Consider the following 26,096-nt stretch of genomic DNA (forward strand, 5'->3'; position numbering starts at 1 on the left):
TTTAAGCATGAGTGTGCTGTAGTTGATGTAAAGTTAATGCTGCCTCTGTGGCCATTGTTATTTTTGAATTCATATTCTTTTGTTCGGTATTTCTAATGATGTGCATAGATCTTCAAAAGACTTGAGGCTCCCAGAAATCATAAAGTATCAAAAGAGAAATTCTAAAAGACATTTCTGAAATGGAATCATGTTAACTGTATTTAATTTTATTTAATGAAACTTAGCATTATTTGCAATCTCTAGCACTAGCCCATAGCATGAGGCTGAAAGCTTTTCTCTGCCTGGAAAAGATTGGGCAGCCCTAATCAAGATAAAGGGATGCGGTGGCTCAGTGGGTTAGGACACTGAGCTTGTCGATCAGAAGATCGGCAGTTTGGCGGGTCAAATCCTGAGTGCCGCGTAGCAGAGTGAGCGCCTGTTACTCATCCCAGCTTCTGCCAACCTAGCAGTTCGAAAGCACGTAAAAATGCAAGTAGAAAAATAGGGACCACTACGGTGGGAAGGTAACAGCGTTCCGTGCGCCTTTGGTGTCTAGTCATGCTGGCCACATGACCACGGAGACGTCCTCGGACAAGCGCTGGCTCCTCGGCTTTGAAACAGAGATGAGCACCAGCCCCTAGAGTCGGAAACGACTAGCACTCATGTGCGGGGGAACCTTTACCTTTTTTAATCAAGATAAACCCTTTCAAGCTACCTTGCCTCCTTCTGGTCAGAGTAAAACACAACAGGTGGAACTTCTGGAAAAAAAAGAGAATATGTTTCATCTCCTAAAAATCTGTATGTTAGTCAGTCCCAGGGAAAAAGCTGAAGTGTTGCCCACTGTTTATTTAAGAGGCCAATTCAGGCCTCAGAATGAGGAAACCATTATCAAGAAGCTCACGTCTGCAGGAATGCGTTATATGTTCTATATAAATCTATTTTGGCTGGAATCCTCTGTAAACTATTTGGATCGTGAACCTGTAACATTTCTGGGGCTGAGATTAAAGTCCTAAAATGGTCACACCAGTATCAGGGCCTCACAGCACAATCCATATCTGTGGCTTTTTTGGTTTCATCCCTACAAGATAGGGTGGAGGTAAAAAGAAAGCAAGTTCTATCGTGCCATAATATATTTGTTTCCTTCTAGGAAGAATGAAGCAGCCATTGCAACAGCTGGAACAATGGCTTTTACAACACAGCTAGCTCTGCTGGTGTCCAGAGATGAGTCTACCAAGCATGAAGATTTACGTGTCTGAGAATAGAGGCACTCCTGGCATGTTGTATCTCACCAGGTGCTTAATAAATCCAACCAAGTAATTCAGTGAATCAATTAAAACAAATTGTAACTTCATATGACATTAAACCCAGATCACCATCTTTCCTTGTCTTCCTCAAAGTAATTGCAAGAATAAAAATTAGAGAGAATAAATATTATTTTTCTCTGAAAAGATGGGATAGAGATACAATAAATCCATATAGCATAATACAGATAGTACTCATTTAGCAACCACAATTTGGATCAGCAACTCAGTCATAAAGCAAAGTGGTCACTAAGTGAAACCAAGATTATGATCTCATTTCAGCTTTCCTTTGCAGATCTGTGAAGGTCATAAGTCTGAGGACTGGTCGCAAAGTTTCTTTTTCAGCAATGTTGCTAAACGAAGCAGTCACCAAATGAGGACTATCTGTATGTGATTACTTTCTTGTTTACCTCCACTGTTTCCGCCAGTAATACATTTTCTGCCCTGTGTTTCTTTGTCATTAGACAGTCTGATTTAATTTTATGCACAAAATAAGCTCTAAAACGTTTCCTATTTTGCTTATAGTTTGTTGGATATCGGCTGTTCTACTCTATGACCTACTTTCAGCAGCCATGTGGGAGGCACCATGAATAAAGGTCTCTCTAAACTGAATGAGCTACATGCAACCATATGTCAAATTCTGCAAGGCTCCATTTGATTTATGGGGCTTGTTTGAACAAAGCATTAAACAATCCTTTGTTTATGCCATTTGTCAAAGAAGTCCCCCAACACAACCAACATGCTAAACCATCACCATAGTTTACTAATCACAAGGATGATTTCTACACAAAGACAGTATAGTCTCATAGTTAAGGACAAGGACTAGGAAAATATGAGTGCATATACTGCTCCTGAACAAAAAGGAGGTTATAAATCAGATCAGATTATGGCACAGTGTGCAATCTTTGCCATTTTTGTCTAGCTAGCTCTTCCCCCTTCACTTGCGCTTTTGAACAAAGGACTCACAAGTGCTCCTATCTCGTATCAAGCCATTCTATTACTTTCTGCCATTATTTTTATCTCCTTCTATCTTTGATGAATGCAGGTCTTAGAACCTTTTGCATGAAAGCCACATCCCTCTTTAGCTAGCTGTTGTTTGGCCAAGGGATAAATATTAAGTTATTTTAATCTTCTTCCATAAATCACTGTCTACCAGATCCTTACTAAGCCTGCACAGTCCTACAGCACTTATGAAATTCCCATATTGATAAAAGAATAGCTATGTTTTTCTGATGATGGATGGTGGAATTAAGAACCTCGAACACATTGGAATTTGTTTTATTTTTTACCTCACATTACTATTTTTTCCCCTCTTCCTCTTTTATGGATCTTTTATTGCCCAGACCTGGATGTGTAAAAAAGATTTAAATAATGAAACCACCAAAATTGCTGCCTTGCCTTATTATTTTTAGTGTCACTGTGGTGCTATAGAGCAGAGGTCCCCAACCTTTTGGGCACCAGGGACTGGTTCCATGGAGAAAGATTTTTCCAAGGACCGGAGAGGGCGTGGTTTTGTGTGCTGCCTGCATCCCACGGATAGAGCTTTGCTTGTTTGTGCGGACCGGTTGTTGACATGCCACGGCCTGGTACCGGTCCATGGACCGGGGGTTGGGGACCCCTACTGTAGAGCTTACATGTGTCACTGAGGCTGATGTCCACCTTGATGAACGTAGCTTAATGTATGCAGCTATCAAATGATGGATATGCATTCAGTCATAGGGACAGAGACACACAGCATTTAAAACAGGAGTTCTGTGCTTGAATAAGTGTAGCAGTGATCTGTATACTTCACTTTTCTATTGAAACAAGAGGATACCACCAATTAAACACCCCACCCACAAAGAAAATATAAGAGGGGTCTTGCCAGCATCCTGTTACTGACAGTGGCTAAACAGCTTCGATTTTGATGGAAACAGCATTCCTGCTTGTTATTTTTCAAATATGACCAGGGTCTAAGGAGAAGACTTGTCTTAAGCTTTTCCCTTTGTAAAATTATTTTTATTAACAACCATAATCATTTTGGCTGTGGAGTTCTTAATTACAGTCTTGCCAGCGGCTGAGTCTTCCCATTTCCATCTTGGTTCTTCTGTCCTTACTAGAACACATACTAAATTGCTTAGTTATCTCCGTTTGTGTTGCTGGGGCCCAAAGGTTAGCAGGGAGGGTGGGGAAGGAAAAGAAACCCCAGCACAGGAAACCAAATGCCACCAGACACCATCAACTGTTTTTGAGCTAAGGTCTGATGCTCAATGCATTTCAGAACGTTTTCTTTCAGTTGGGGCAATCTGTGGTGCACCTTTAAAAAATCCAAGCAGACTCATTCAAACTGTGAGTTTCCTTCTATTCTCTTTCTTCTGAAATCAGATAAATAGCCAGTCAGTTACTTCCATTTATGGTGCTTCCATTTTTCTCTCTTGCAGGGTCTACTCCACTTTGTCAGCCAGATTCCTGCCAAGAGCTTCCCAAACCTCTGCTCGCCATTTCATAGAACTCTTTTTTTAAAAAAAATGCTATTAATGCTACCTTTGTCTTTTTCTCAAGAACAGTTGTTGGAACAAGTGTGTCAATCTGCATGCCAGTTATGCTATTTCATCATTATTTTCTTTCTGTAAGAGATTATAAAATAAATTGTAATGTACTTGTAGTATTCATGCCCTCGGTTTGACATACTTTCTCTTCACTGAAGCACAGCAGCATGATTTGCTGTGTTGCATGTCACACCTCTAGGAAAAAAAATCCCTTCTTTTGCATATTGGATAGACCACAGACTTTTATGGGGGGGGTCACATATGTTTGAAATAACTACACTTTGTACATTCTCCTGTTCCAACTGAATTGGCAGCTGCATTTCAAAAAGTCAAGAGGTAAGAATCAACTGAAATCTCAAAGCGGTTTTTTCCCCCCAAAAGACAACTGGACTGTTTTTTTTCCTTGAGGAAGAAAATATTTCATTTCTCATTCAAGAAGCTTCATCAGTTCTGATGGTGGGAGGATGGAAGGATAGGTTCCGACAGGATGGTGGGGGAAGAATGGAAGGATTGTATTTCTTTGCAGGCATCTGGTTGTTAGATGCCTGAGAGCTGTTGAGGCCACATGGGGGTTTATCTATGCCCTCAAGGTCATCTGAATTAGGGTGGTGGAATTGGTTGTGGAATCGTCTTGTAACTGCTGCAAGGGCTGAATTGTAAACTGGAGGTAGGTGGTATCTTATTCAGAATCAGAATCGAGCTGGAAGGGACCTTGGAGGTCTTCTAGTCCAACCCCTTGCTCAAGCAGGAGATCCTATAATCATTTCAGATAAGTGACTGTCCAGTCTCCTCTTAAAAACCTCCAGTGATGGAGCGCCCACGATTTCTGAAGGCAAGCAGTCCCACTGGTTAATTGTCCTCCCTTTTAGGAAGTTTCTCCTTAATTCCAGGCTGTTTCTCTCCTTGATTAGTTTCCATCCATTGTTTCTTGTCTTGCCCTCTGATGCTTTAGAACAGGGGTCTTCAAACTTGGCCCTTTTATGACTTGTGGACTTCAACTCCCAGAATTCCTCAGCCAGGCACGCTGGCTGAGGAATTCTGGGAGTTGAAGTCCACAAGTCATAAAAGGGCCAAGTTTGAAGACCCCTGCTTTAGAAAATAAATTGACCTCTCCTCTTTGTGGCAGCCCCTTATATACTGGAATACTGCTATCATGTCCCCCTTAGTCCTTCTTTTCTCTAGACTGGCCGTTTCCAAACCCTGCAACTGTTCTTCATACATTTCAGTCACAAAATTTCACCACACTCACAAATTTGCCAGAGAATAATCATATACTTTCAACTCTCCTAATATGGTAGAACATAAGTCAGTTGCTATGTCTTTCGTTCCTTTCCATCCATCTTTCCTCATTTCCCCCCCTCCCTTTGCTGTAATGAAGATTCCTGCTACAACATTCAGTAGAAGGGTAGGGAAGGTGACCATGTAAAGATTTCTTTGGATTTCACAGAGTAAGCAAACTGACCAGATCTGCATAAGCCAGATGTAGAGTATGTATAGGATGGAATGCACTTGTACCTCTCAGATTTCACTTCACTGAATTTTATGATAATCTTCTTGGTTCAGAAAGAATAAAGCAAAACTATTTCAAAATAAAAGTTCAAATCTTCTCCAAGTTCTATATAGCTCCTGATGATTACATAAATAAAACCATGTAGTTTTCTTGGCAATAACTTCAAGTGATTTGCCAGAGTTTTCTTCCAAGATGGTGATGATGATTACTACTGATTTACTAGCCTAACCTAATGCCCTGGGATTTTCTGGAGCTTTCCTAATCAAGTAATCTCTAACCCTGTTTAGCTTTTTCAAGAATAACTAAGGTCCTTGGAAATTGTCTGCAATTTCTAGCTGCCAAATGTAATAACGACTCAACTTTGATTCTGTCTTTCCTAGATTAAATGAAGTAAAAAAAATTACCTCTGGCTACTTTCAAGTTCATTATCAAGTTCAAAGTTGCTATCTGTTGAACTGTACTGTCCATTCAGATTTACGTTAATGCATTTTAGTTTGGATTCTGAAAAGAGTACTGTATTTTTGATTTCCTTCCTTGGCAGATACTTGCTTTGGATAGAGCAGGGAGAAAAGAAAAGGATACAGTTAAATGGTCAAGTTATGACCATTTGTTTAAAGACTGTTTGAAGTTATAGTGGTGCTGAAAAAAGTGACTTATGACCAGTCCTCATACTTATGACCATCACAGCATCCCTGTGGTCACATCATCAGAATTTGGCCACTTGGTAACCTGCATGTATTTACAACAGTTCCAGTGTCCTAGGGTTATGTGGCCACCATTTGCAACTTTCTAAGGCGGCTTCCGGCAATCAAACTCAATGGGAAAAGCTGGGTTTGCTTTAAGTGGCAAGAGTCATAAAATTGGGCGTGACTCACTTAATGACTGCATCACTGGCATTGTAAGTTCTGGTCTCAATTGTGGTAAGGATTATCTGTATGCCCTGAATCATTTTTGGCTCTGGTTTAACCCCTGCTGGTGTCAGATACACTCAGGCAGTAAATTATTACACACAGGGAAGATATACATCTTTCAATAGAAAAAAAAATCTTTCCTCCATCTTTAAGAACAACTTTGAATACTGTACTCCAAATGTAAGCAGTATGAGATGCAAGGTCTTTTAGATGCATTCTGTGCAATTTTAATGTAGGACAGGTAACAAATAATGCTGCTTCGCTGTACTTCAAAATTCAATGGAAATTCTAAAAGGAGCTGGAATGATACCTTTGATTCATGTCAAAAGGGTCTTTTGATTCTGTAAGTGGTCTATTTAAAAAATATTTTGGCAAATGCTTATTTTCCTGCTAGGAATACCTTGCAATCTGATGAGAGGTTCCCAAGGCAGTTATCTAGGAGCAACTCTCCACCTAGGCCAGGGGTAGGCAACCTTGGCTCTTTTATGACTAGTGGACTTCAACTCCCAGAATGGCTCAGGAATTCTGGGAGTTGAAGTCCACGAGTCAAAAAAGAGCCAAGGTTGCCTACCCCTGGCCTAGGCAGAAATTGCCAGTCTTCTCATCCCAAAGACGAAATCTCAAAGTGGTCCATTGGACAGTATGGCTTTTCCCCCACCCCCTTGGCTTCAAGAGGTGCAAATTCAATATGAGGCATCTGTTTTGCATCTTGCTCTAAGTGTTTTTCTTCCTTCTTTAAATCTAAAAAGAAAGCCATCAAAATCTTAGGAGAAAGAAAAATGCATCAATTGATTTGAGTACCTTGACAATCATCTATGGCAGAGACAAAGAGACTAAAAAATATTTTGCAGAAGTGCAGTTAAATCTGTGAAAAAGAAAAGCTTAAGGAGGTGCAACGAATACACACAACCAACTTCTAACCCTAACCCTCCCCATCCCAATGCTTGCTAGAGATTTTGACTTTAACCACCATCTTCATTGACTGGTATCCAAGTTAGTAGGGGATGTTATTCAAGGTGAGTAAGAGAAGACACCATCTCCACACCACTCAAGCTCCCGGGTTTTAGTCTCGTAACTTTAAATTGTTTTTATATTGATATACTGTTTTTTTTTATTGTACTGTAAGCTGCCCAGAGTCACTTTGGATAGTGAGATGGGTAACATATAAATTTATTAAACAAATATATGATTGGTAGTGTACAGATAGTCCTCGATTTAACAAGCATTTACTTACTGACCATTCAAAGTTACAACGGCACTGAAGAAAAGTGACCGATGACCATTTTTCACACGTACAACCATTGCAGTATTCCCATGGTCATGTGATCAAAATTTGGATGCTTGGCAACCCACTTAACAATTGTTTCGCTTAGCAAGAGAAATTTTGGGCTCAACTGTGGATGTAAGTTGAGGACTACCTGTACTCAGAAACATAAGGAGGGTACAGTGTTGGGAAATATTTAACTTCCAAGCATCCAGGATGACAGGCACAAAGTGTTGTGTTGACCGCCCAGGGATGACAAAGCACAAGCAGCTTGAGTACAGCACTTGTTCAGCAGACACAGCTTCACCCACTTGTACAATTGTCTGCTTTGGCACCCACCCTTTGGCCATTAAATTCTCAGTTTCCAAGAGGCAGACGCAATTGGTCCACTCCGTCCTTTAGCCTCTCCGGATTCTGTCCACCATCCTGTCTTCCCCCTTTGGGTATTGAAGCATATACTGTTCTAAGGCAGTGTAGGAGCCTTCTGTTTCCATTTGCTGCAGCAGCCAAAAACCAGGGGATCTGCCAAGGCCCCGGTTGCCTCCACCCACCTCTTGGCTGCCTCTTTTCTAACCTTCCGCACCACCCAGCCAAACGTCTTTTTTTAGCCGACATGAATTTTTATTTTATTTTTCACATCTGAGCATTACAGAAATGAAATCATTACAAATGCCTCATAAGGTTTTGCTCCAGATGAAAAGGAAAACCAAAATCAAAGGAAAGTGATCAAGCAAAACCCAGGAAAACCAAAGGGGGAAAAAAAGAAAGAAAACGACAGTTGGCCAATAGATGAAGAGAACAGAGAAATGGGTGAGGAAAGGGGTTAAGAAGAGAAAGGGGTGGGATTTAGAAACACTTTTTAATCAGGACCACTTAAGATGTGTACTGCTTTTTTTTTTAAAAGGATAGATCAGAAAGGTAAAAAAATAATAATAAATCAACGGTATATGAAAAAGGAGGGAGCAAGTTTGGGGCAAAAAGTGTGGCACAAACCGACATCTATTTTATGGCAAACTCCTGATCCTTTGGCCACGCAATAGAAAAGTCAGTGGATTCCATAGAAACATCCATGATTTTTTCTGTCTTATGGCCCGTAATCAACATCCAATTATCAGGTGATAAGTTTCCTCACAGAGGAAAAATAAAAAACCCATGAAGGTGCTTGTTTCACAGTTTTTATACTCCCCGACATAATACTTGTCCGGAATTGGACGAATGCCCCCAAAATACCTTTCCGGGAATATGTGCATTCCTTTACTGGAAAGGAGAAAGAAAAAAAACGCAAGCAGCCCCTCGGGATCCCTTCGCAGAACTCAGAAGGGCCGAGGTGCTCCTACTGCATGCTTGTCTTCAGGACAGAGTCTGTGTGATTCACAGGCAACGGGTGAGCTTCAGTGTTGAACACCCAGTCTTCAAGGGAGAGCACATCATCTTCAGAGAACAGAAGATAGAGATACCTGGAGCCAGGAAAAAAGCAAAGGAACCTTGCTGGTTGAGACTGTCGGATATAATTTGTTTAAGGCCTATGCTGCGCTTGCTATCTAGGTTGGTTGCATTAGACTAGGGGTGGGGGGGGGGATAATGACCCTTTTATGACTTGTGGACTTCAACTCCCAGAATTCCAGTGTGCCTGGCTCAGGAATTCTGGGAGTTGAAGTCCAAAAGCCATAAAAGGGCCATTGTTCCCCACCCCTGGCTTAGACAGACAACAGAGTCTGGACCAGCGGTGTGCCAAATCTTCCAAGGTGAACTGTTCAGTGTCCAAACGGCCAAAACAGGCCTGTTTCAAACTGGCTGTGCTTCAACCTCTGAATGCTTTCAGGATGCTTGAAACAGCCCACTTCAAATGAAGAACCACCGTCTGACACTCAAAAACTCTCCTGTGCTGACACCAGAAGTGAAATGACAAGGCTTTAAGGATTTGGTTGGGGGAGGGCGTTCTCTGTGGGCGGGCCGGATTTATGGAACCATCTTCCGGTTGAGCTCCGGATGGCGCCCGACCTCCGCTCCTTCCGGCGCGATCTAAAGACTTACCTCTTCGAACAAGCTGGCCTGGCCTGATGGGATGGGGTTGGGTTTTATTAATGTGTTTTAACCTACTTTTTTAATGTGTTTTAACTTATTGTAAGAGTTGTGGGCATCTTGTTTAATCTCTTTTAATTTTTGTATTTTGTCTTTTAACATGTATTGCCCTGTTCACCGCCCTGAGTCCTTCGGGAGAAGGGTGGTATACAAATAAAATTAATAATAATAATAATAATAAGAGATGGGGTATGGGAAGGAGACATCATTCATCATACAAGTAGTCCTCAACTTATGGCCATTCGTTTAACAACGGTTCAACGTTATGAGGCCACTGGAAAAAAAGTGACTTTATGAGCGGTCCTCGCACTGGCAACCATCACAGTGTTCCAGCAGGCCCATGGTTAAAACTCAAGGGCTTCACAACTAGGGTGTATTTACGATGGTTCCAGCATCCTGGAGTCACATGATTACCAAATGTGACTTTCTCAGCTGGCTTCCAACAAACAAATTCGCATGGGGGAAGCTGGATTTGCTTATCAACACGATTCAATTAACAACCTTGGCAAAAAAAACCCTGTAAAATTGGGCATGAGTCACTTAACAACCACCTTTTTCCTTAACAAGGAAAAATCCAGTCCCGGTTTTGGTCATAAGTCGAGGACTACCTATATTTTAAAAGATTGAGTGATAAGTTACTAAAATGGTTTATACTTGCGGTGAAGGGGGGGAAGTATAATTTCTTTATATATTTCTTTTTTTCTTTACTATATTCTCCCCCCCTTTTTTCTCCTTTTCTGCACCTTCTACTTTCTTTTCTCTTTTCTTTTTAAGTTGGTCTTAAGTCTTTTACTGTGACAATTGTAAATTTTATCGCTATATATATATATAGATATTAATACATATAAAAAAGAGAGAATTCTCAAGTCAGGAGAACTTTTCGAGCTGTGTTTCAACAAGACCAGTGGTATTTTGGCCATCGGTCAATAAGTTACATTTTCTCCTAAAGATGTTTTTCCTGTGCTGTTCAGCGACGGTGATTTCCCCCACTGCTTGCTTCGTGAAAAAAGTCTTCCTTTCTAAAAGTTTTTCCCGATAGCCAAATATTGAAAATGCTCAGGACTTACTTTAACGTCTCTGCCAGAAAAAAACTCTGCTGCATGTTGTCATGGCTTGGGGTGGTCGTATACACATCGCGGATCCCAGAGAAACCTGCTTCTACTCGGCAAAATTTCTCCAGCGCCTGATTTGGAAAGCAAGGAAGAGAGGAAAGTCAACTTAGTTCTAGGAATGGCAGAGCAGTGCTCGTTCATTATCATGGGTGGAGGGAGGTGGTGGTGGTGACCCTACTACAGGGGTTAGGAAACCTTGGCTCTTTTATGACTCGTGGACTTCAGCTCCCAGAATTCCTGAGCCAGCGTGGCTCAGCTTGGAAACTTCTCCCTTTCCCCTCAGCATGGCTGGCTCAGGAATTCTGGGAGTTGAAGTCCACGAGTCATAAAAGAGCCAAGGTTGCCTACCCCTGCCCTACTAGATAGCGGCCCACTGAGGTGGGGGCCCCTCCAGCAGCAGGAGGAACCAACGGCGGCTCTGCTTCGGCCTCATGAGCCCTCAGATAGCTGGGCTTCCAGCTACCCTTTCCCACCCATCCTGCACTGGTCCAGGCGGCCTGCATAGTCTTCCTCCTCTTTGCATTTTCCCATGACTGCTACGTGAGTTGCCTGGGGATTGGAACTGGGTATCCTGGTTTGCTGTCCCACCCTAGCTTTTACTTCCAAAGTAATTTGTTTGAGAAAGAGAGAGCCTTCCTTCCATAAATTTCCCCACAACAGCACGTATTGTGGAGTAGGATAGGCTGAGATTGAAACTAGCCCAAAGTCACCCTGTAGGCACTTTGATGGCTAAAGGAAACTTTGCTTTGATTCCTTCCTTGTGTTTGGCTGGGGTTCTTAGATAAGAACCTCTTTCTGAAAATGTCTTGCCATTATGGGTCCTCAAATCCTCATTTTATGTTAGATGGAAGTCCATGAAGGAGCATCTACTAAGGTGGTACTGGAACCAAGGTCCTCTGTGCTAGGGAATCTTTTAGTTAAATCCAGCAGGGGTTCTCTTAGGCTCCATAAAGAGATGAGACGTTGTGGCTGCCATGTGCAACCAACTGAAGGGTGCCATTCAGGACTGCAGCATAAAAGACAGTATGCTCGGAGCCAGCGGTAGAAGTTTATTTATCGATTTGATTTGGGGACTGCCCGCCTCCAAATGACTCTTCACCTTTTGGGGGCATCCCAAACAGATTGTCGTTAAGGACAAAGTTACTAAAAACATGGATGTTGGGGTCAAATGAAGGCCAATTAACGCACTCAGCAGAGTCTAACAACGGAACCCCAGCGGAACTTGAGATGAAATCAAATGTGATCTCTGACAACACCTTCAAAGCAACATGTAGACATTAGTCAAAGACATCAGGGTTAGAACACCTTTTGACTTACTTGGACAGCTTCCCAACCCCACTGCCTGTACTTGGGGTCATGTGTCAACCTCCACAAGTAGAAGTAGCTCTCTACAACCTCAGGGCGCAGGATGTAATAGCGATCACTGAGCCGTGTGGCCATTGCTTCCGCTCCAGAATCAAAGCGAAATGCTTCAGGGCCCAGGCTGGTTTCTAGCCACAAAAAAGAGAGAATGGTCAGAAGATGCCTTGATTGCTACAGGATTAGTTAAAATTTGGGGTGAATGTGTGAATTCACTAAACAAGTAATATATCATGAATACTTTCACTGTGAAGTAGAAACATTTTTCAGATCTCCTGCAAGTGAAAAAGTGAATTGATTCTAAGCCTTAGGTGCCTGCTAAATTTCCATTATGAGAGCCTGACTTGGAGAAGCAAACACCATCATTATCAAGCTAAACTGAAAGAAGTAGACAGATCCTCAGTTTAGACATGAGAAGAGGGAAAATATAATGAATCTAGATGTGATAAAAGCTCCAGGAAGTGTTAAGAAGAGGCCTGGGCTAGAGTCCTGCAGAAAGTGGCATGGGACTGGCTGCCCCCACAACCCATGAAGCTTTATTTGACTATTCCCAAGGGAACACAGTCAGTCAGGTGAGATTCTTGTAACACGGGTGACTAACAATAAAGCTTCTGCTTGAGATGATTCATGAGTGGTCTTGATTGTTTGTGCCCAACACTAGATCAAATGCAGTCCTTTCAGCTGGAGGTTCTTTCCAGCTCTGGCAGAACATGGAGACTAACAAATAATGGGTTATAATACATTTGTGACTTCAGCTGGGCAACTGGAAGTAGATTGCTAATAGCAGCAGTTGAGGATGAAGCCAGGGCTAGGAAGTGTGACTTCACTAATGGATGTTACCCGTGTACAATATTAATTGGTGAATAAGAGTACACAGGACCTTTTTCGAAGATGGGCTTGGATTTTTGATTTTTACCTGAGCGAATGTAAGATTCGTGACAAGTGTGCGTTATTTCCCCGGCTAGATCCAAATAGTGCTGTTTCTGTTCTTCTGTGGTGTGTTCTGCTCCGAGGCCTATCATGCCACCAGAAAAGCAAGCCAAGTGCCCCATTTTATGGTCCAAGATGCCTCCTCGCCATTCGGCAATATAGGTCAGCCCACCAGGCGATTTTTTGACAAGGTGCTTTTCTATTGCCTAAATTTCACAGCATTTGGAAAAAAGAGAGAAAGTGAGTTATTTGTGTGGAGTGAAGAAAAATGAGGCAGATTTATAAATATAATAAAGAATACACTGGTAGCAGTGTCAAAAACTATGTATGCAAATGGTCCAGTGGTTCACCCCATATATGAAAGGAGATGGCCATTTCGGTGGCCATCTAGTCTCTGCATCAAAGAGCTTTGTATCTCAACACCAGCACCATAAATTGCATCCAGAAACCATTCAGCAACCAAGAGAGGGCTTGAAGAATCAGTGTTACATGGTTCCAGTAGCAAGAACCAATGGATACACACGTGGCCTTATGCTGGACTAGTTGCAGTTTTTTTTTAAGTACAGGTAGTCCTCACTTAACATTCACAATTGTGACCGAAAACTCTGGTATGTGTGATATCATATCACATTAGCAACAACAGTTCCAGCAGTGCTTGCCGCTGTGATTAAGCGAGGGCTGTATGGCTTTGGGAAAATGACTTGCTATTTCCTGCTGGTTTCCACATTGACTTTTCTGGTCAATAGCCAGTAGAAAAGATTGCAAAGGGTGACTGGAGTCACCACTGGAGCCAGTGAGCATCTGTTGCCTGGAGTAGAGAAGTCTGAGGAAACACAATAGTTGTATATTATGGATTGTTTATGTAGAAGACAAATCAACCTTGTTCAGAGTTGTTCCAGGAACAAAGAATTTAATAGTAAGGATTTTTCAACAATGGGACTGGCTGCCTTGGGAGGAATGGACTGTCCTTTGCTGGATGGCCATCACTCAGGGAGGCTGTCTCAGTTAGGTTCTTACCCTGGGGAGGAGATGGGACTAGACCATCTCCTGCAACCTTGACAACTTTAAGATTTGTGGACTTCAGCTATGCTGGCTGAGGAATTCTGGGAGCTGAAGTCCACAAGTCTTAAAGTTGTCAAAGTTGCAGACCTTTGGACTAGACCACGGGTAGGCAACCTCGGCTCTTTTATGACTCATGGACTTCAACTCCCAGAATTCCTGAGTCAGCATAGCATAGCTTAGCTGACTCAGGAATTCTGGGAGTTGAAGTCCATGAGTCATAAAAGAGCCGAGGTTGCCTACCCCTGGATTAGACCATCAATTTCCAACCTTTTCATTCTATGATTCTCTACATTCCCTTATCATTCATTGCTCCAATATGGAAAAGCATAGGAATTCCATTTAAAAAAAGAGGATGGAGACTCTCAGTAAAAACACTAAAATACACTAATATAAAATTAAGAGAAAAAGAAAAAGAAAGCAAGAGAAAACAAAAAGTGCAAGGAAAGAAAACCTGAGGGATAAACAGAAAAGAAAGAAAAAAGGCACAAAGAAGTAGCTTCCAATATTCTTTACAGCGGTGGAAAGTACAATGACCTTTTAACTTCTCTCGCTAAAGTTACTGCTTCCAGGATTTTCGAGAGCTGCAGGCTTTTTTTTTTTTGGTGACAGCTGGAGTCCAGCTCCATAATTTGCGGTGCAGATGTTCAATTCAACAGGCCAGTTAGGAGGAACTGCATTTATCCTCACTGCCTTTTTTTATTGAAGTGCACATGTTTACTTGTTGAGCTATTAATTTTATGGGATGACTCAACCTTTAAGGTGTCCATGAACAAGAGATGACGCAGCTTACATAATTGCCTCATTTGTGTGATGAGATAATCATACACTGCAACATCCCTTGCCCTTTTCTCTCATCCTGCAAAGATCCATGTTTCAACCAAAACTGAACCACACAACCAGACTAAACAAAACTATAGAAATGCAGAACTCCTTCAGGGACAGGTGCTTCTGTGATGGCCATATTTTTATTTTTTATTTTTATTTTAATTCCATTTATATCCCGCCCTTCTCCGAAGACTCAGGGCGGCTCACAAGCTTAGCAGTAGCCTTCATTCTATGTATATGCCTGCTTATTAGGGCTTTCACACACACACCCCCAAGCGGCATTATTACAAAGTCAGCTTAATTGCCCCCAACAATCTGGGTCCTCATTTTACCTACCTCGGAAGGATGGAAGGCTGAGTCAACCTTGAGCCTGGTGGGACTCGAACCTGCACTAATTGCAGGCAGCTGGTGTTACTTAAGGAGGCATTAGCCCACTGCTCCACCAAGGCTCATATAATATACTCTAGCGCCAAATCCAGTTCACTTGGGCTTTTCTCCAGTTCAAAATAAACTGTTCAGAAATTGTAGAACTATAGTACACTAGCACCATTCTCACTGCAGTTAAAGCTGGTTTGGAGAACACATTAAATCATCTTTTATGGCAACGAAGAAGGAATATAGGATATTCTGACTTGCATATTTTCCTAGCTAGCATGCCCATAAAGAAGAGTCTGAATCTTTTAAGCCTTGGTTGGCTAATCTTTTGGCTTGCCTTGGCCACACTGAGTGAACAGGAATTGTCTTGGGATGCATATAAAATATATAATATAGTTAATGTATACAAATCACATAATAATGTTGAAATGTTTATGATCTTGTGGGGCCACATTATTAGCTGTCCAGGACTACATGCAGCCTGTGGGCCACAAGCTGGACGCACCTTGTTTAAGCCTAGTTTTGTTTAGCAGTGTATACAACTTCTCTAACTGAATTCAAAACACCCTGTGTAGAGCATCCTAGCAGAAGTTGGAACTCAAAAGATCTCTTATGTTTTTCTTTTCCAAACAAAAGCCTTTTACAAAAATGCTTCAAATGTTTCGTAGACTTTGCCCTTGAAACAGGCTGTTTCACAAGAGAAGCAAAAGAGCTCCAGAGCTGAAGAAGCAGTTTGAAATGGGTTTGATTCTGCAATTTGCCGTGTTTCATAAAGCCAACAAAGCATTCTCAACATTAATTATGAAACAAACTCATGCAGTCTGCTTGTATCAACAAATAAATAAATATAATAACTGGCTATGTATCTTGGCTTCTGTGTATATTTATTTTGTTTTAATCATTTTTATACTTTTGGAATTGTAAGCAGCCCAGAGTCATTGATTGAGATGGGTGGCTACAGTAATTGAATAAATAAATAAACCACGGTTAAAACTAACTACTGTTTAGGATTTGGACTCAATAATGAGCTGTGGCAGATAATGAAAACTGGAACCACAAGCTTTTAATTTTCTTCTGATGGCTCTGTAGAGATGGAAAACCTGGAATGAGAATCCCATTTGGAAGAAACCCTGTTTCTGAACCACGGTGCCAAACCCAGCTTAATGTTGGAAGGATGATTGGGTGGCTTGTGTCTGCCCAGTGATTCTGTGCTAAGGTTAAGATCTGAATCTTGGTCATCCATCTCAATCTCGTGTGGTTTCTCATAAAGTACTTGCTGCTGATCAAACGCAAAAGGAATTATGCTTCATTCTCTGCCTTACCTCGAGGGCTTTATCATACATGTTTTTTGCTTCGCTATCTTGCTTATCCGACATGAGCCAAGATTTGATAAGATACTCATAAAAACTGTCCCCAAGGCCACCAACAGAGACGTGATCTACAGTGATGGGAAGAAGAAGAAGAAGACAACTTGTGAGTATAAAAATTTAAAAAAAAACTGCACTGTTTTTATACATGTTGTTTTAACCAACCGGAGAACAGCCTCTGTAGTAAGAAATGTGCACAGGAGCACAAACAATTTGGAAGTTAGCCTGCTTCTTTCTGTTTTCTAATGCCCAAATTCCTTCAGAGGGGTCAAGGGAAGAGAGGGACAGCAAAATAATAATTAAAAAATCCCACATTATTAGCTTATCATCCAGACAGAACTGCCTCCCTCTAGTGTCTTCTTAAAGGAGTCAAGATTGAATAATTTTGCTCTATCTTTGTCTATAGCAACTTCACTTCAATTGAGTAAAAAAGCGAATGACCAGTTAAGACCTGGGCCCAGATCTCCTACTATGAGGTGCAAGGTACTGTCACTGTGGGAGTACTAAAGTTTGGCACTGAAAATATAAAGTACTACAATACATTTTTTCCCTGCAGTTTGAGAATTCCATGATCCCTTTGGGTTCTTAAAATCACCTTGAGGGCTAGATAGAAACTTGGCTTATAAATAAACAAAGAAAGGAACAAAGTTGTTCCGGAAGCTGGGTTTTTGTTCCCAATACATTTTGCACTTCCTTTGAATGGAAATAAATATACAACCTTATCAATTATTGTCTTTCTCTGTCAGCCACTTCCTCCCTTGTGAAGGGAAAGGGAAGAGAACTTTAGAGTCAAATGTCAAACAGCATAAAATACTAAGGGAGATGATTGCGTTGCAAGTTCAGAAATTTGCAAGCCAAGAACATCAGCCATGCCGTGTAGATTGAACTTGCAGCATCTGAAGAGTTCATCTACATTTTGTAGCTGTGATTCGACGCCTGGAATGAATATTAGAGACATTTGAAAGAGCAGGTTGAAGGAGGGAAGGAAAACATCAGGCCAGGTGTGAAAATGTCTCCAGAATACGGAGGGCTTTTCCATGGCTTCAGACTGCCTTGCTGCAGAAGCTGCTTGCTTAGGGAAAATCTGCCTGGTGGGGGGAGGGGGGAAAAAACTGGACATTTATAATGGTAATAGCATGCTGGGGGAAGGGGGGGATTTTATTCATACATCTCAGCCTCAATGCTCCAGGGTATCCAAGGACATCCGAGTCATCTTCCCCCCTCCCAGGAAAAAAAAGCAATAAGAGAGCAAGAGGAAGAGTAAGCACCCAGTGAAATTTATTTTCTATGCCATCTAACCCAGGATGCCAATGTATACCCCCTCATCTACTGTTACCTTGTGGGATTTCCAGCTGAAACAGAGGTTAGCATGTTTGTAGCATGTTTTCAGATTAGCTGGTATCTTTGTGACTGATTTGTGTAAGCCTATAATGCAGGGTTTCTCAATCTTGGCAACTTTGAAATATGTAGACTTCAACGCTCAGAATTCTGGGCGTTGATGTCCACAGGTATCAAAGTCACCAAGGTTAGGAAACCTTGTATAATGGTATAGGAAAGCCGACAAAGCTTGACTGAATTGTATATTGCAAAATAGTGGTACCTTGGTTCTCAACTGTTTTGAAACACATTGAATTTGGTAGTCAACACATTTTGACACAAACCTTTTTTCCCAGTACTCATTGTTTGCTTGGTACTCAATGCACAAGCTAGAACTTGTCATTGTCAGCTGCCTTGTGACTCATTACATGATTCCTCATGGGGGAAAAAAAGTGGTACTTCTCGTGCCTCCTGGAATTAACTAATGAGGAGGACCAAGGTACCACTGCATAGTATATTGTAGGATGGGTTGATGGAAAGTTTAAGGTGAACCTGGATATGCCCAGTCCTATGACCAAGGATATCTCAGAAATCCCTCCCCATTTTCCCTGTAGCTTCTCTTTACTTTAGTACAGCTGTCTACTCTTAATTTGGTTATCTCGGAAATTACAGGTAGTCCTCGACTTACAGTGGTTCGCTTAGTGACTGTTCGAGGTTACAACCGCACTGAAAACAGTGACTTATGACCACTTTTTCACATATGACCGTTGCAGCATCCCCATGATCACGTGATTTACATTTAGATGCTTGACAACTAACTTACATTTATGATGGTTGCAGTATCTTGGGATCTTGTGATCATCTTTTGCAACCTTCTGACAAACAGATTCATTTAACAACCATGTTACTAATTTAACAACTGCAGTCGTAAAATGGGACAAAACTCACTTAACAAATTTCTCATTTAGCAACATAAATGTTGGGCTCAATTGGGGTCATAAGTTGAGGACTACCTGTACTAAGCAAGCTATTGGAAGCAATTGGAAAAGCACTCTGATCCTGGACATTAATGGCTGGATTCAAAGCATGTATAATTTATTCACTTTTGCAAATACTTTTCCCCCCACTAATTATCAAAAATGATGCCATATGTTTCTCTTTGGCACAGATTCACGATGTTTTGTGAGGAAAGAGGGTTTTTTCCCTCTGAATGTGACATTTCCTTACATTGTTTAATTCTTGATATACAACAGGCATGCCTAGATGGTTCATAATTTTTTGGGTTTTGCTCATTATGGCTTTTTGTTTTTTCTTTTTGTTTGTTTACAGTTTGCTTCTGTATTTTATTTTTGTAGCTCCCTTTTTGCGCTTCGGTGTATTTTTTTAACTATTTGTAATGAAACAAATGTTCACCAATAAATGATAAAAGTCCTGTCTCCCCCTAAATCTCCTCTCCTCCAGACTGAACCTGCCCAAGTTCTTTCAATCTGTCCTCATAGGATACATCCTCTACCCTCTTTGTTGTCCTCTTCTAAATTCTGATAAGCTTGAATTCTCTGAGAACTTGGACTGAAAACTCTAATGCAAAGGCTATTCAGGAGCCCTATATTATTATTTCCAGTATCAGAGGAAGCACATTTTTTCAATCTTTAATCTCGCAGACTTTCCAGAAGTCTTGTTGGATGCCAAACAAGTGGAACCTCCTGCTTAAAGGCCTGTGCATCTCCTTATGCTAGCTGTGCTGGCTGGGGAATTCTGGGAGTTGAAGTCCATCCATCTTCAAGCTGCCAAGGATGAGAAACACTGCTCTGTTGTTTTCTTTTGGTGGTTTCAAGCGTAAACCTGTTCAAGCTCCAGCCGTTCCTTTTCTTTTTCAAAACTACGTTCTGCTTCACTTACAGGAAAGCGCTCCTATAGGAAATCTCCCTTTCCCACCTCCACCAGTTTGGATATTGCATGATTGGGAGTCCCAGCTGTTATCCTTCTAGGTTCCTTCTGCCCACTCCCCTCTATAAGGATTTCTAATCCATGCTTGCAACTGCAGTACCAAAGTCTCCAAACAAAAAGTGTGTGTGGGGGGGAAACATCCCTCTCTCCTAATGGGAAGATGGATATTGTAGATACAGTATGTTGAAATTTGCCTATCCTCCTGCTTGGTTTTTTGTGATCTTGTGTATTAAGAGACACTTGGCAAGAAAAAGACAGCAGAGATGGCTGTCTCACACCTGTTCAAAGGACTTGGTTTGAGACGGCTTGCACAAGGAGGGTCTCAATCAGCATGAATGAAGCATAGAATTTGGTACTAATCTTTCCCTTAGTCAGGAGTCACGCTAGAAGTCTGACATGCATCGATAAACGTCACTTTGGTTCAGCCAAGAGAGTCTGAATACTCACGCTGTACCCAGTTCCCTGTGACTGGACTGAGAAAGTTTGGATAAAGCCCATGAGGTTTCTCAATTCTATTCAGGACTTTGCGGATGTTCATCACCTACAAGGAGATTTTAAAGAAAACAACACAAGCTATTATGAACTCTTTGCTATTTTTTTAATAAACAGATGTTTTTTAAATAATGAAATTACCCACCAAATATTAATGATAACTGGAGGTAGACCTTGACTTACAACCACAATTCAGACCAGTATTTCGGTTGCTAAGCAAGGCAGTCGTTAAGTGAGTCACACCCGATTTTACAACTTTTTGTTGTTGTTAAGCAAATCACTGCAAGTGTTTAATGAATCATGTGGCCATTAATTGAATCCAGCTTCTCCCATTGATTTTGCTTATTGGAAGCTGGCTGGGAAGATCACAAATGGCAATCATGTGACACTTCAACTGTCGCAAATACATGCCGGTTGCCAAGCCCCCAATTTTGACCATGTGAGTGTAGGGATACTGCGACGGGCATAAGTAGGAGGACCAGTTGTAAATCACTTTTTTAAGTGTTGCTGTAACTTTGAACAGTCACTAAATGAATGGTGGCAAGTCAAGGACTACTGTATTAAGTTATGTGTCTGGAATTAAATATGGAGAGATTTCAGGCTGATAAAAGCAAAGGATTCTTTATGCAATACAGAATCAACTTATGGCCACAACTGATCACAAAAGAAGCAAATTGCTGTTGCTAAGTGATTTAAGATTTAAGATTTATTGAGATTTTTATACCGCCCTTCTCCCAAAGGGACTCAGGGCGGTTCACAGGGCATAAATATAAACAACAGTACAAACATTAAAAGATAATTAAATTAATGCCCAAGTTAAAACCAGAATAATAAAACAAACCTATAAAAACCCAAGTACCCCCATCAGGCCAGACCCGCTAGTTCGAATAAATGGGTCTTCAACCCGCGACGGAAGGATCGGAGGTCTGATGCCATCCGGAGCTCAACCGGCAGTTGGTTCCATAACGCCGGAGCACCCACAGAGAAGGCCCTCCCCCTGGGGGCCACCAGTCGACATTCCCTGACAGGAGGCACCCTGAGGAGGCCCTCTCTGTGGGCGCGCACAGGGCGGAGGGGAGTCGACGCCGGCAGCAGGTGGTCCTCGAGGTATCGCGGACCCATGCCATGTAGGGACTTAAAGATCATAACCAAAACCTTGAACCTTACCCGGAAGACAACTGGTAACCAATGCAGCTCACGGAGCAAAGGTGTAACATGGGAGTACCGGGAAACTCCCAAGACAACTCTCGCGGCCGCATTCTGTACCAGTTGGAGCCTCCGAGTAGTCTTCAAGGGAAGTCCCATGTAGAGAGCGTTACAGTAGTCTAGGCGAGAGGTCACGAGCGCATGAGTGACCGTACACAAGGCCTCCCGGTCCAGATAGGGCCGCAACTGGCGCACCAGGCGAACCTGGGCAAAAGCCCCCCTAGTCACGGCCACTATGTGATCCTCCAAAGTGAGTCGTGAATCTAGGAGGACTCCCAAGTTGCGAGCCCTATCCACAGGGGGTAAAAGCTCACCCCCCCATAGAAAGAGGTGGAACATCCCAGGTGTCTCGGGAAGCCGGAATGTACAGCCACTCAGTCTTGTCAGGGTTGAGTTGAAGTCTGTTCCTCCCCATCCAGACCCGAACCGCCTCCAGGCAACGGGACATCACAGCGAGGGCATCACTGGGGTGGTTTGGGGTCGAAATAAAAAGTTGGGTATCATCAGCATATTGATGATACCCAACTCCAAAACCACGAATGATCTCACCCAGCGGTTTCATATAGACGTTGAACAGGAGAGGCGAGAGGACCGACCCCTGAGGAACTCCACAAGCGAGAGTCCTAGGGGTCGACCTCTGCCCCCCTGCCAACACCGACTGCGAGCGTCCCAGGAGATAGGAGGAGAACCACTGAAAAACCGTGCCTCCCACTCCCAATCCCCTGAGACGCTGCAGCAGGATACCATGGTCGATGGTATCGAAAGCCGCCGAGAGGTCTAATAGGACTAGGACAGAGGAATACCCCCTATCCCGAGCCCTCCAGAGATCATTCACCAGAGCGACCAATGCCGTCTCCGTGCTGTGCCCGGGCCTGAAACCCGATTGGTAAGGGTCCAGATAATCCGCTTCATCCAGGACCAGAGGGAGCTGATGCGCCACCACACTCTCAACAACCTTCGCAAGAAAGCGAAGGTTGGAGACTGGATGAAAGTTGTTCAATACAGCTGGGTCCAAGGCAGGCTTCTTGAGGAGAGGTCTCACCACCGCCTCCTTCAAGATGGTGGGGAAACAACCCTCACTCAAAGAAGCAGATATAACCGCCTGGAGCCAGCCTCGTGTCCTCTCCCTAGCTGCATAAACCAGCCAAGAAGGGCACGGGTCCAATAAACATGTGGTGGAACTCAGCTTCCCCATAATCCTGTCCACTTCATCAGGGGTCACAGAATCAAACTCCTCCCAGATAACATTGACAAGACCGCCCGTGTCCTGATCGTCAGACTCTGCCCAGCTGGAGTCCAAACCGGTCCGAATCCGAGCGATTTTATCCGACAGATGTTGACCAAACTCCTCGGCACGACCCTGCAAGGGATCCTCCCTCACCTCCTGATTAAGAAGGGAGCGAGTCACCCTAAACAAGGCGGCCGGGCGATTATCTGCGGACGCGATGAGGGTGGAGAAGTAATTACACCTCGCCTCCCTCATCGCAGCGAGATAAGACCTAATGTAGGTTCTTAACCGCAATCGGTCGGGTTCAGATCGGCTGGACCTCCAGCAGCTCTCTAGGCCCCGTTTCCGACGCTTCATCTCTCGGAGCTCCGCGGAGAACCATGGAGCTCGCTGGGATCTGCGCCGGGTCAGGGGCCGCAAGGGTACAACCCGGTCGAGTGCCTCAGTGGCTGCCCTTTCCCAGGCTTCCACTAAGGCATCCGCCGAGCTGTGAGCAATGGAGGCAGGTGGAGACCCCAGCGCCGCTTGGAATCTCTCAGGATCCATTAGGCGTCTGGGGCGGTACCATCTAGTTGGCTCCGTACCTCCACGGCGGGGGGTGGCAAAATGGAAGACCAGCCGCAGGAGGTGATGATCGGTCCATGACAGGGGCATAATAAATGGAAAGCCCCCACCAAGATCATCCAACCACCGTCCAGATAAGAAAATCAGGTCAAGGGTGTGGCCTCCCTCATGAGTTGGCTCAGAAATTACCTGCGTCAGGTCCATGGCCGTCATGGAAGCCATGAACTCCCGAGCAAGCTCAGATGAACCTCCCAGGGATGGTAGGTTGACGTCTCCCAAAACTATAAGTTTGGGGAACTCAACCACCAACCCTGAGAGGACATCGAGCAGCTCGGGCAGGGCTGCCGCTACGCGACTAGGCGAAATGTACACGAGCAGCAAGCCCAACTGCGCCCCAGAGCCAAATCTCATGAAGAGAGACTCACACCCGACTATCTGAGGAACGGTGGTCTCCCGCGGACATAAGGTCTCCCTAACGATCACCGCCACACCCCCACCCCTACCCTGAGCTCGAGGCTGGTGTAGCACCCGGAAGCCTGGTGGGCAAAGATCAACCAAAGGGACCCCACCCTCTGGGCCCAACCAAGTCTCCGTGATGCAAGCCAGGTCCGCATGCTCACCCTCAACTAAATCCCTAATAAGGGGAGCCTTGTTGACCACGGACCTGGCATTCAAGTACACCAGCCGGAGCTCAGGAGGCTGCACATCATCGCTCCCGGAACCTCGGGAAAGAAGCAGAGGGTCGGAGCGCCCCACCGCTTGCAAATAGCGGAGACGGCGCTCCCGGTAACGATATGGCCCCCTGTCTATCCGCCTGCTGCCATTCCCCGTCGTGGGAATTGGTAATCCCACGACCCGCTCATGAGCCCCGGAGACAGCGACCCCTCGTTCTCCCCCCGCGCGGTCAGCCCCAAGTCTGGCCTGAACTATGGTTGATTGGCCGCCCCCCAAAGCCAGACAACCCCTATCTCCCACCCCCCTCCCCAACCCCATAAAAATTTTTGATAAAAACAAAATCAGGGGCCTCTTATTACATTTATGTTGACGGCCCCTACCCCTGCCCAGCCATCTCTCAGAGACCCAAAACTCGGGCCCTTCATCGAGGTTAGAATTTAAAGAGGCGGGTCGCACCCAGGCGAGGGGGGCACCCCTGAGGGCGAGCAAGTCTGTGCTAGTATATTGTCGCATGTTAGTCCAGCAAGTCCAGAATAGGTAGTCCTGGAGATGATCAAGTCCATAGGAGGGTCGAAGGCCGGAAAAGAAAATATCTGGATCCACACCCAGCTGCACTGCCACTTAGCTGGGTGCCCCAGTAAACAGGTCCCCCCCGCCCTCTCACGGCAAGTTGCAACTCTGTACCTGGGGATGGTCAAAGATATACTCTGGGTAGGCATGCCCCATAGAGCTCCCACCTCTATGGGGCTGCAGATGTAAAAGTCAGCCACTCTCCCACCATGGCTGATACCCAGGACCGACCAAATCCAAAGGGGAGAGGGGGAGGCAGACAAAGTTATATATTCAGGCAAAAGAGTAGACGGGCCAAAATGGGCGAAATGGTCTAAAAGCGTCACCGCCGTTAGAACGGTCCAAAGGTGGTATAAAGACCGCCTGTTGCTCCATTGAAGCGGTCCAAAGACGCCGTTGCCAACACAAGCGGTCCGAGGCAGCACAGGAAACATCATCGCCGCTAGGATAACTCTCAGTCGCCCTCTCCGCCGCCAGAACGGCCCGAGGACGATAGCGTCACTAAAAGCAGCCTGATGCAGTCTGGGGTAAGATGGAAGCACCACCGCCGGCGAGAGGGGCCAAGAGCCCGAGAAACATCGCAGCCAGTCACTGGCCTCCACAAGCGGCCCAAATAGGCCAGAAAACACTGATGCCGCCGAAGTGGCCCAAAAACAGGTCAAGTGTTGCCACTCGGGCCAGGAGGCCCCAGGAATGCCACCGCTTAGTGCTGGTCGCTGAGAACGGCCAGAGCCCACTGCTGCCGTCGTCGTCGTCGCCGGATGCAGGCCATCTCTGCCGTCGAATACGGCCCCAGGAGAAGCCGCTACCAGCGGCAACGCCAACGCCGTCGCCGCCATCGCCGCCGCCAAGTCGGACCCGCAGGCGTCTCTCTCGGCAACCAGAGGCAGCCCGAAGATGTTAAGGGCGGCCCGAAACGGCTCGGGGAAGCAAGAAACGCCGCCACCGAGCGCAGCCCGAGAAACTGCCGCCGCCAGCGCCGAGGCCGCCGCCCACGCCGCCGCCGCCATCACTGCCGCCCCAAACGAACCCACAAGCGTCCTCCTCGACCTCCTCGCCGACCAGGAACAGCCTGAGAACAGCAAGCAGCCCAGCCGGTCCGGCACAGCAGGGAACAATAGGGAACGCCGGAGGCGGCCACGAACAGCTGAGAGGCGGTCCGGAGAAGGCAAGCGGCAAGCGGCAGAAGGCAGAAGGCAAACAAAGGCAAACAGATGAAAGAGCTCGCAGGTTACCAACTGTTCTCTGCCCGTTTTCATCAGCCACTAGCTGCCTCGTCCCCCCAATCCACATCCCAGGCAGCCCGAAGGCTCCTGAGGGGCTCCAAAGGGACGCCTCATAGCTGGGACTCGCGGAGCTCACGGAGCTCGAACAAGCACGTCCGCCATCTTGAAGAGATGGATAGCTCTTCAAACATTTGTTAAGTGAGTTTTGCCCCGTTTTACAACTTTTCTTGCCATAGTTGCTAAGTGAATCCCTGAAGCTGTCAAGT

At 44.4% G+C, this 26,096-nt stretch overlaps 1 protein-coding gene across 1 annotated transcript in view; it reads right to left on the reverse strand.

Annotated features, from left to right (window-relative positions):
- Nucleotides 1–7,886: 7,886 nt before the first annotated feature.
- MAN1C1 (mannosidase alpha class 1C member 1) overlaps nt 7,887–26,096 on the reverse strand; it is a 158,693-nt gene continuing 140,483 nt past the window's right edge. The window contains 6 exon segments of the mRNA XM_081335172.1: nt 7,887–8,950; nt 10,643–10,758; nt 12,005–12,177; nt 12,963–13,182; nt 16,561–16,676; nt 20,317–20,410. Of these exon segments, the coding sequence (XP_081191298.1) occupies nt 8,827–8,950; nt 10,643–10,758; nt 12,005–12,177; nt 12,963–13,182; nt 16,561–16,676; nt 20,317–20,410 (843 nt within the window). The 3' untranslated portion in view covers nt 7,887–8,826.

This window comes from Vipera berus, assembly GCF_964194415.1.
Source record: "Vipera berus genome assembly, chromosome: 9".
NCBI classification, from domain to species: Eukaryota; Metazoa; Chordata; class Lepidosauria; order Squamata; family Viperidae; genus Vipera; species Vipera berus.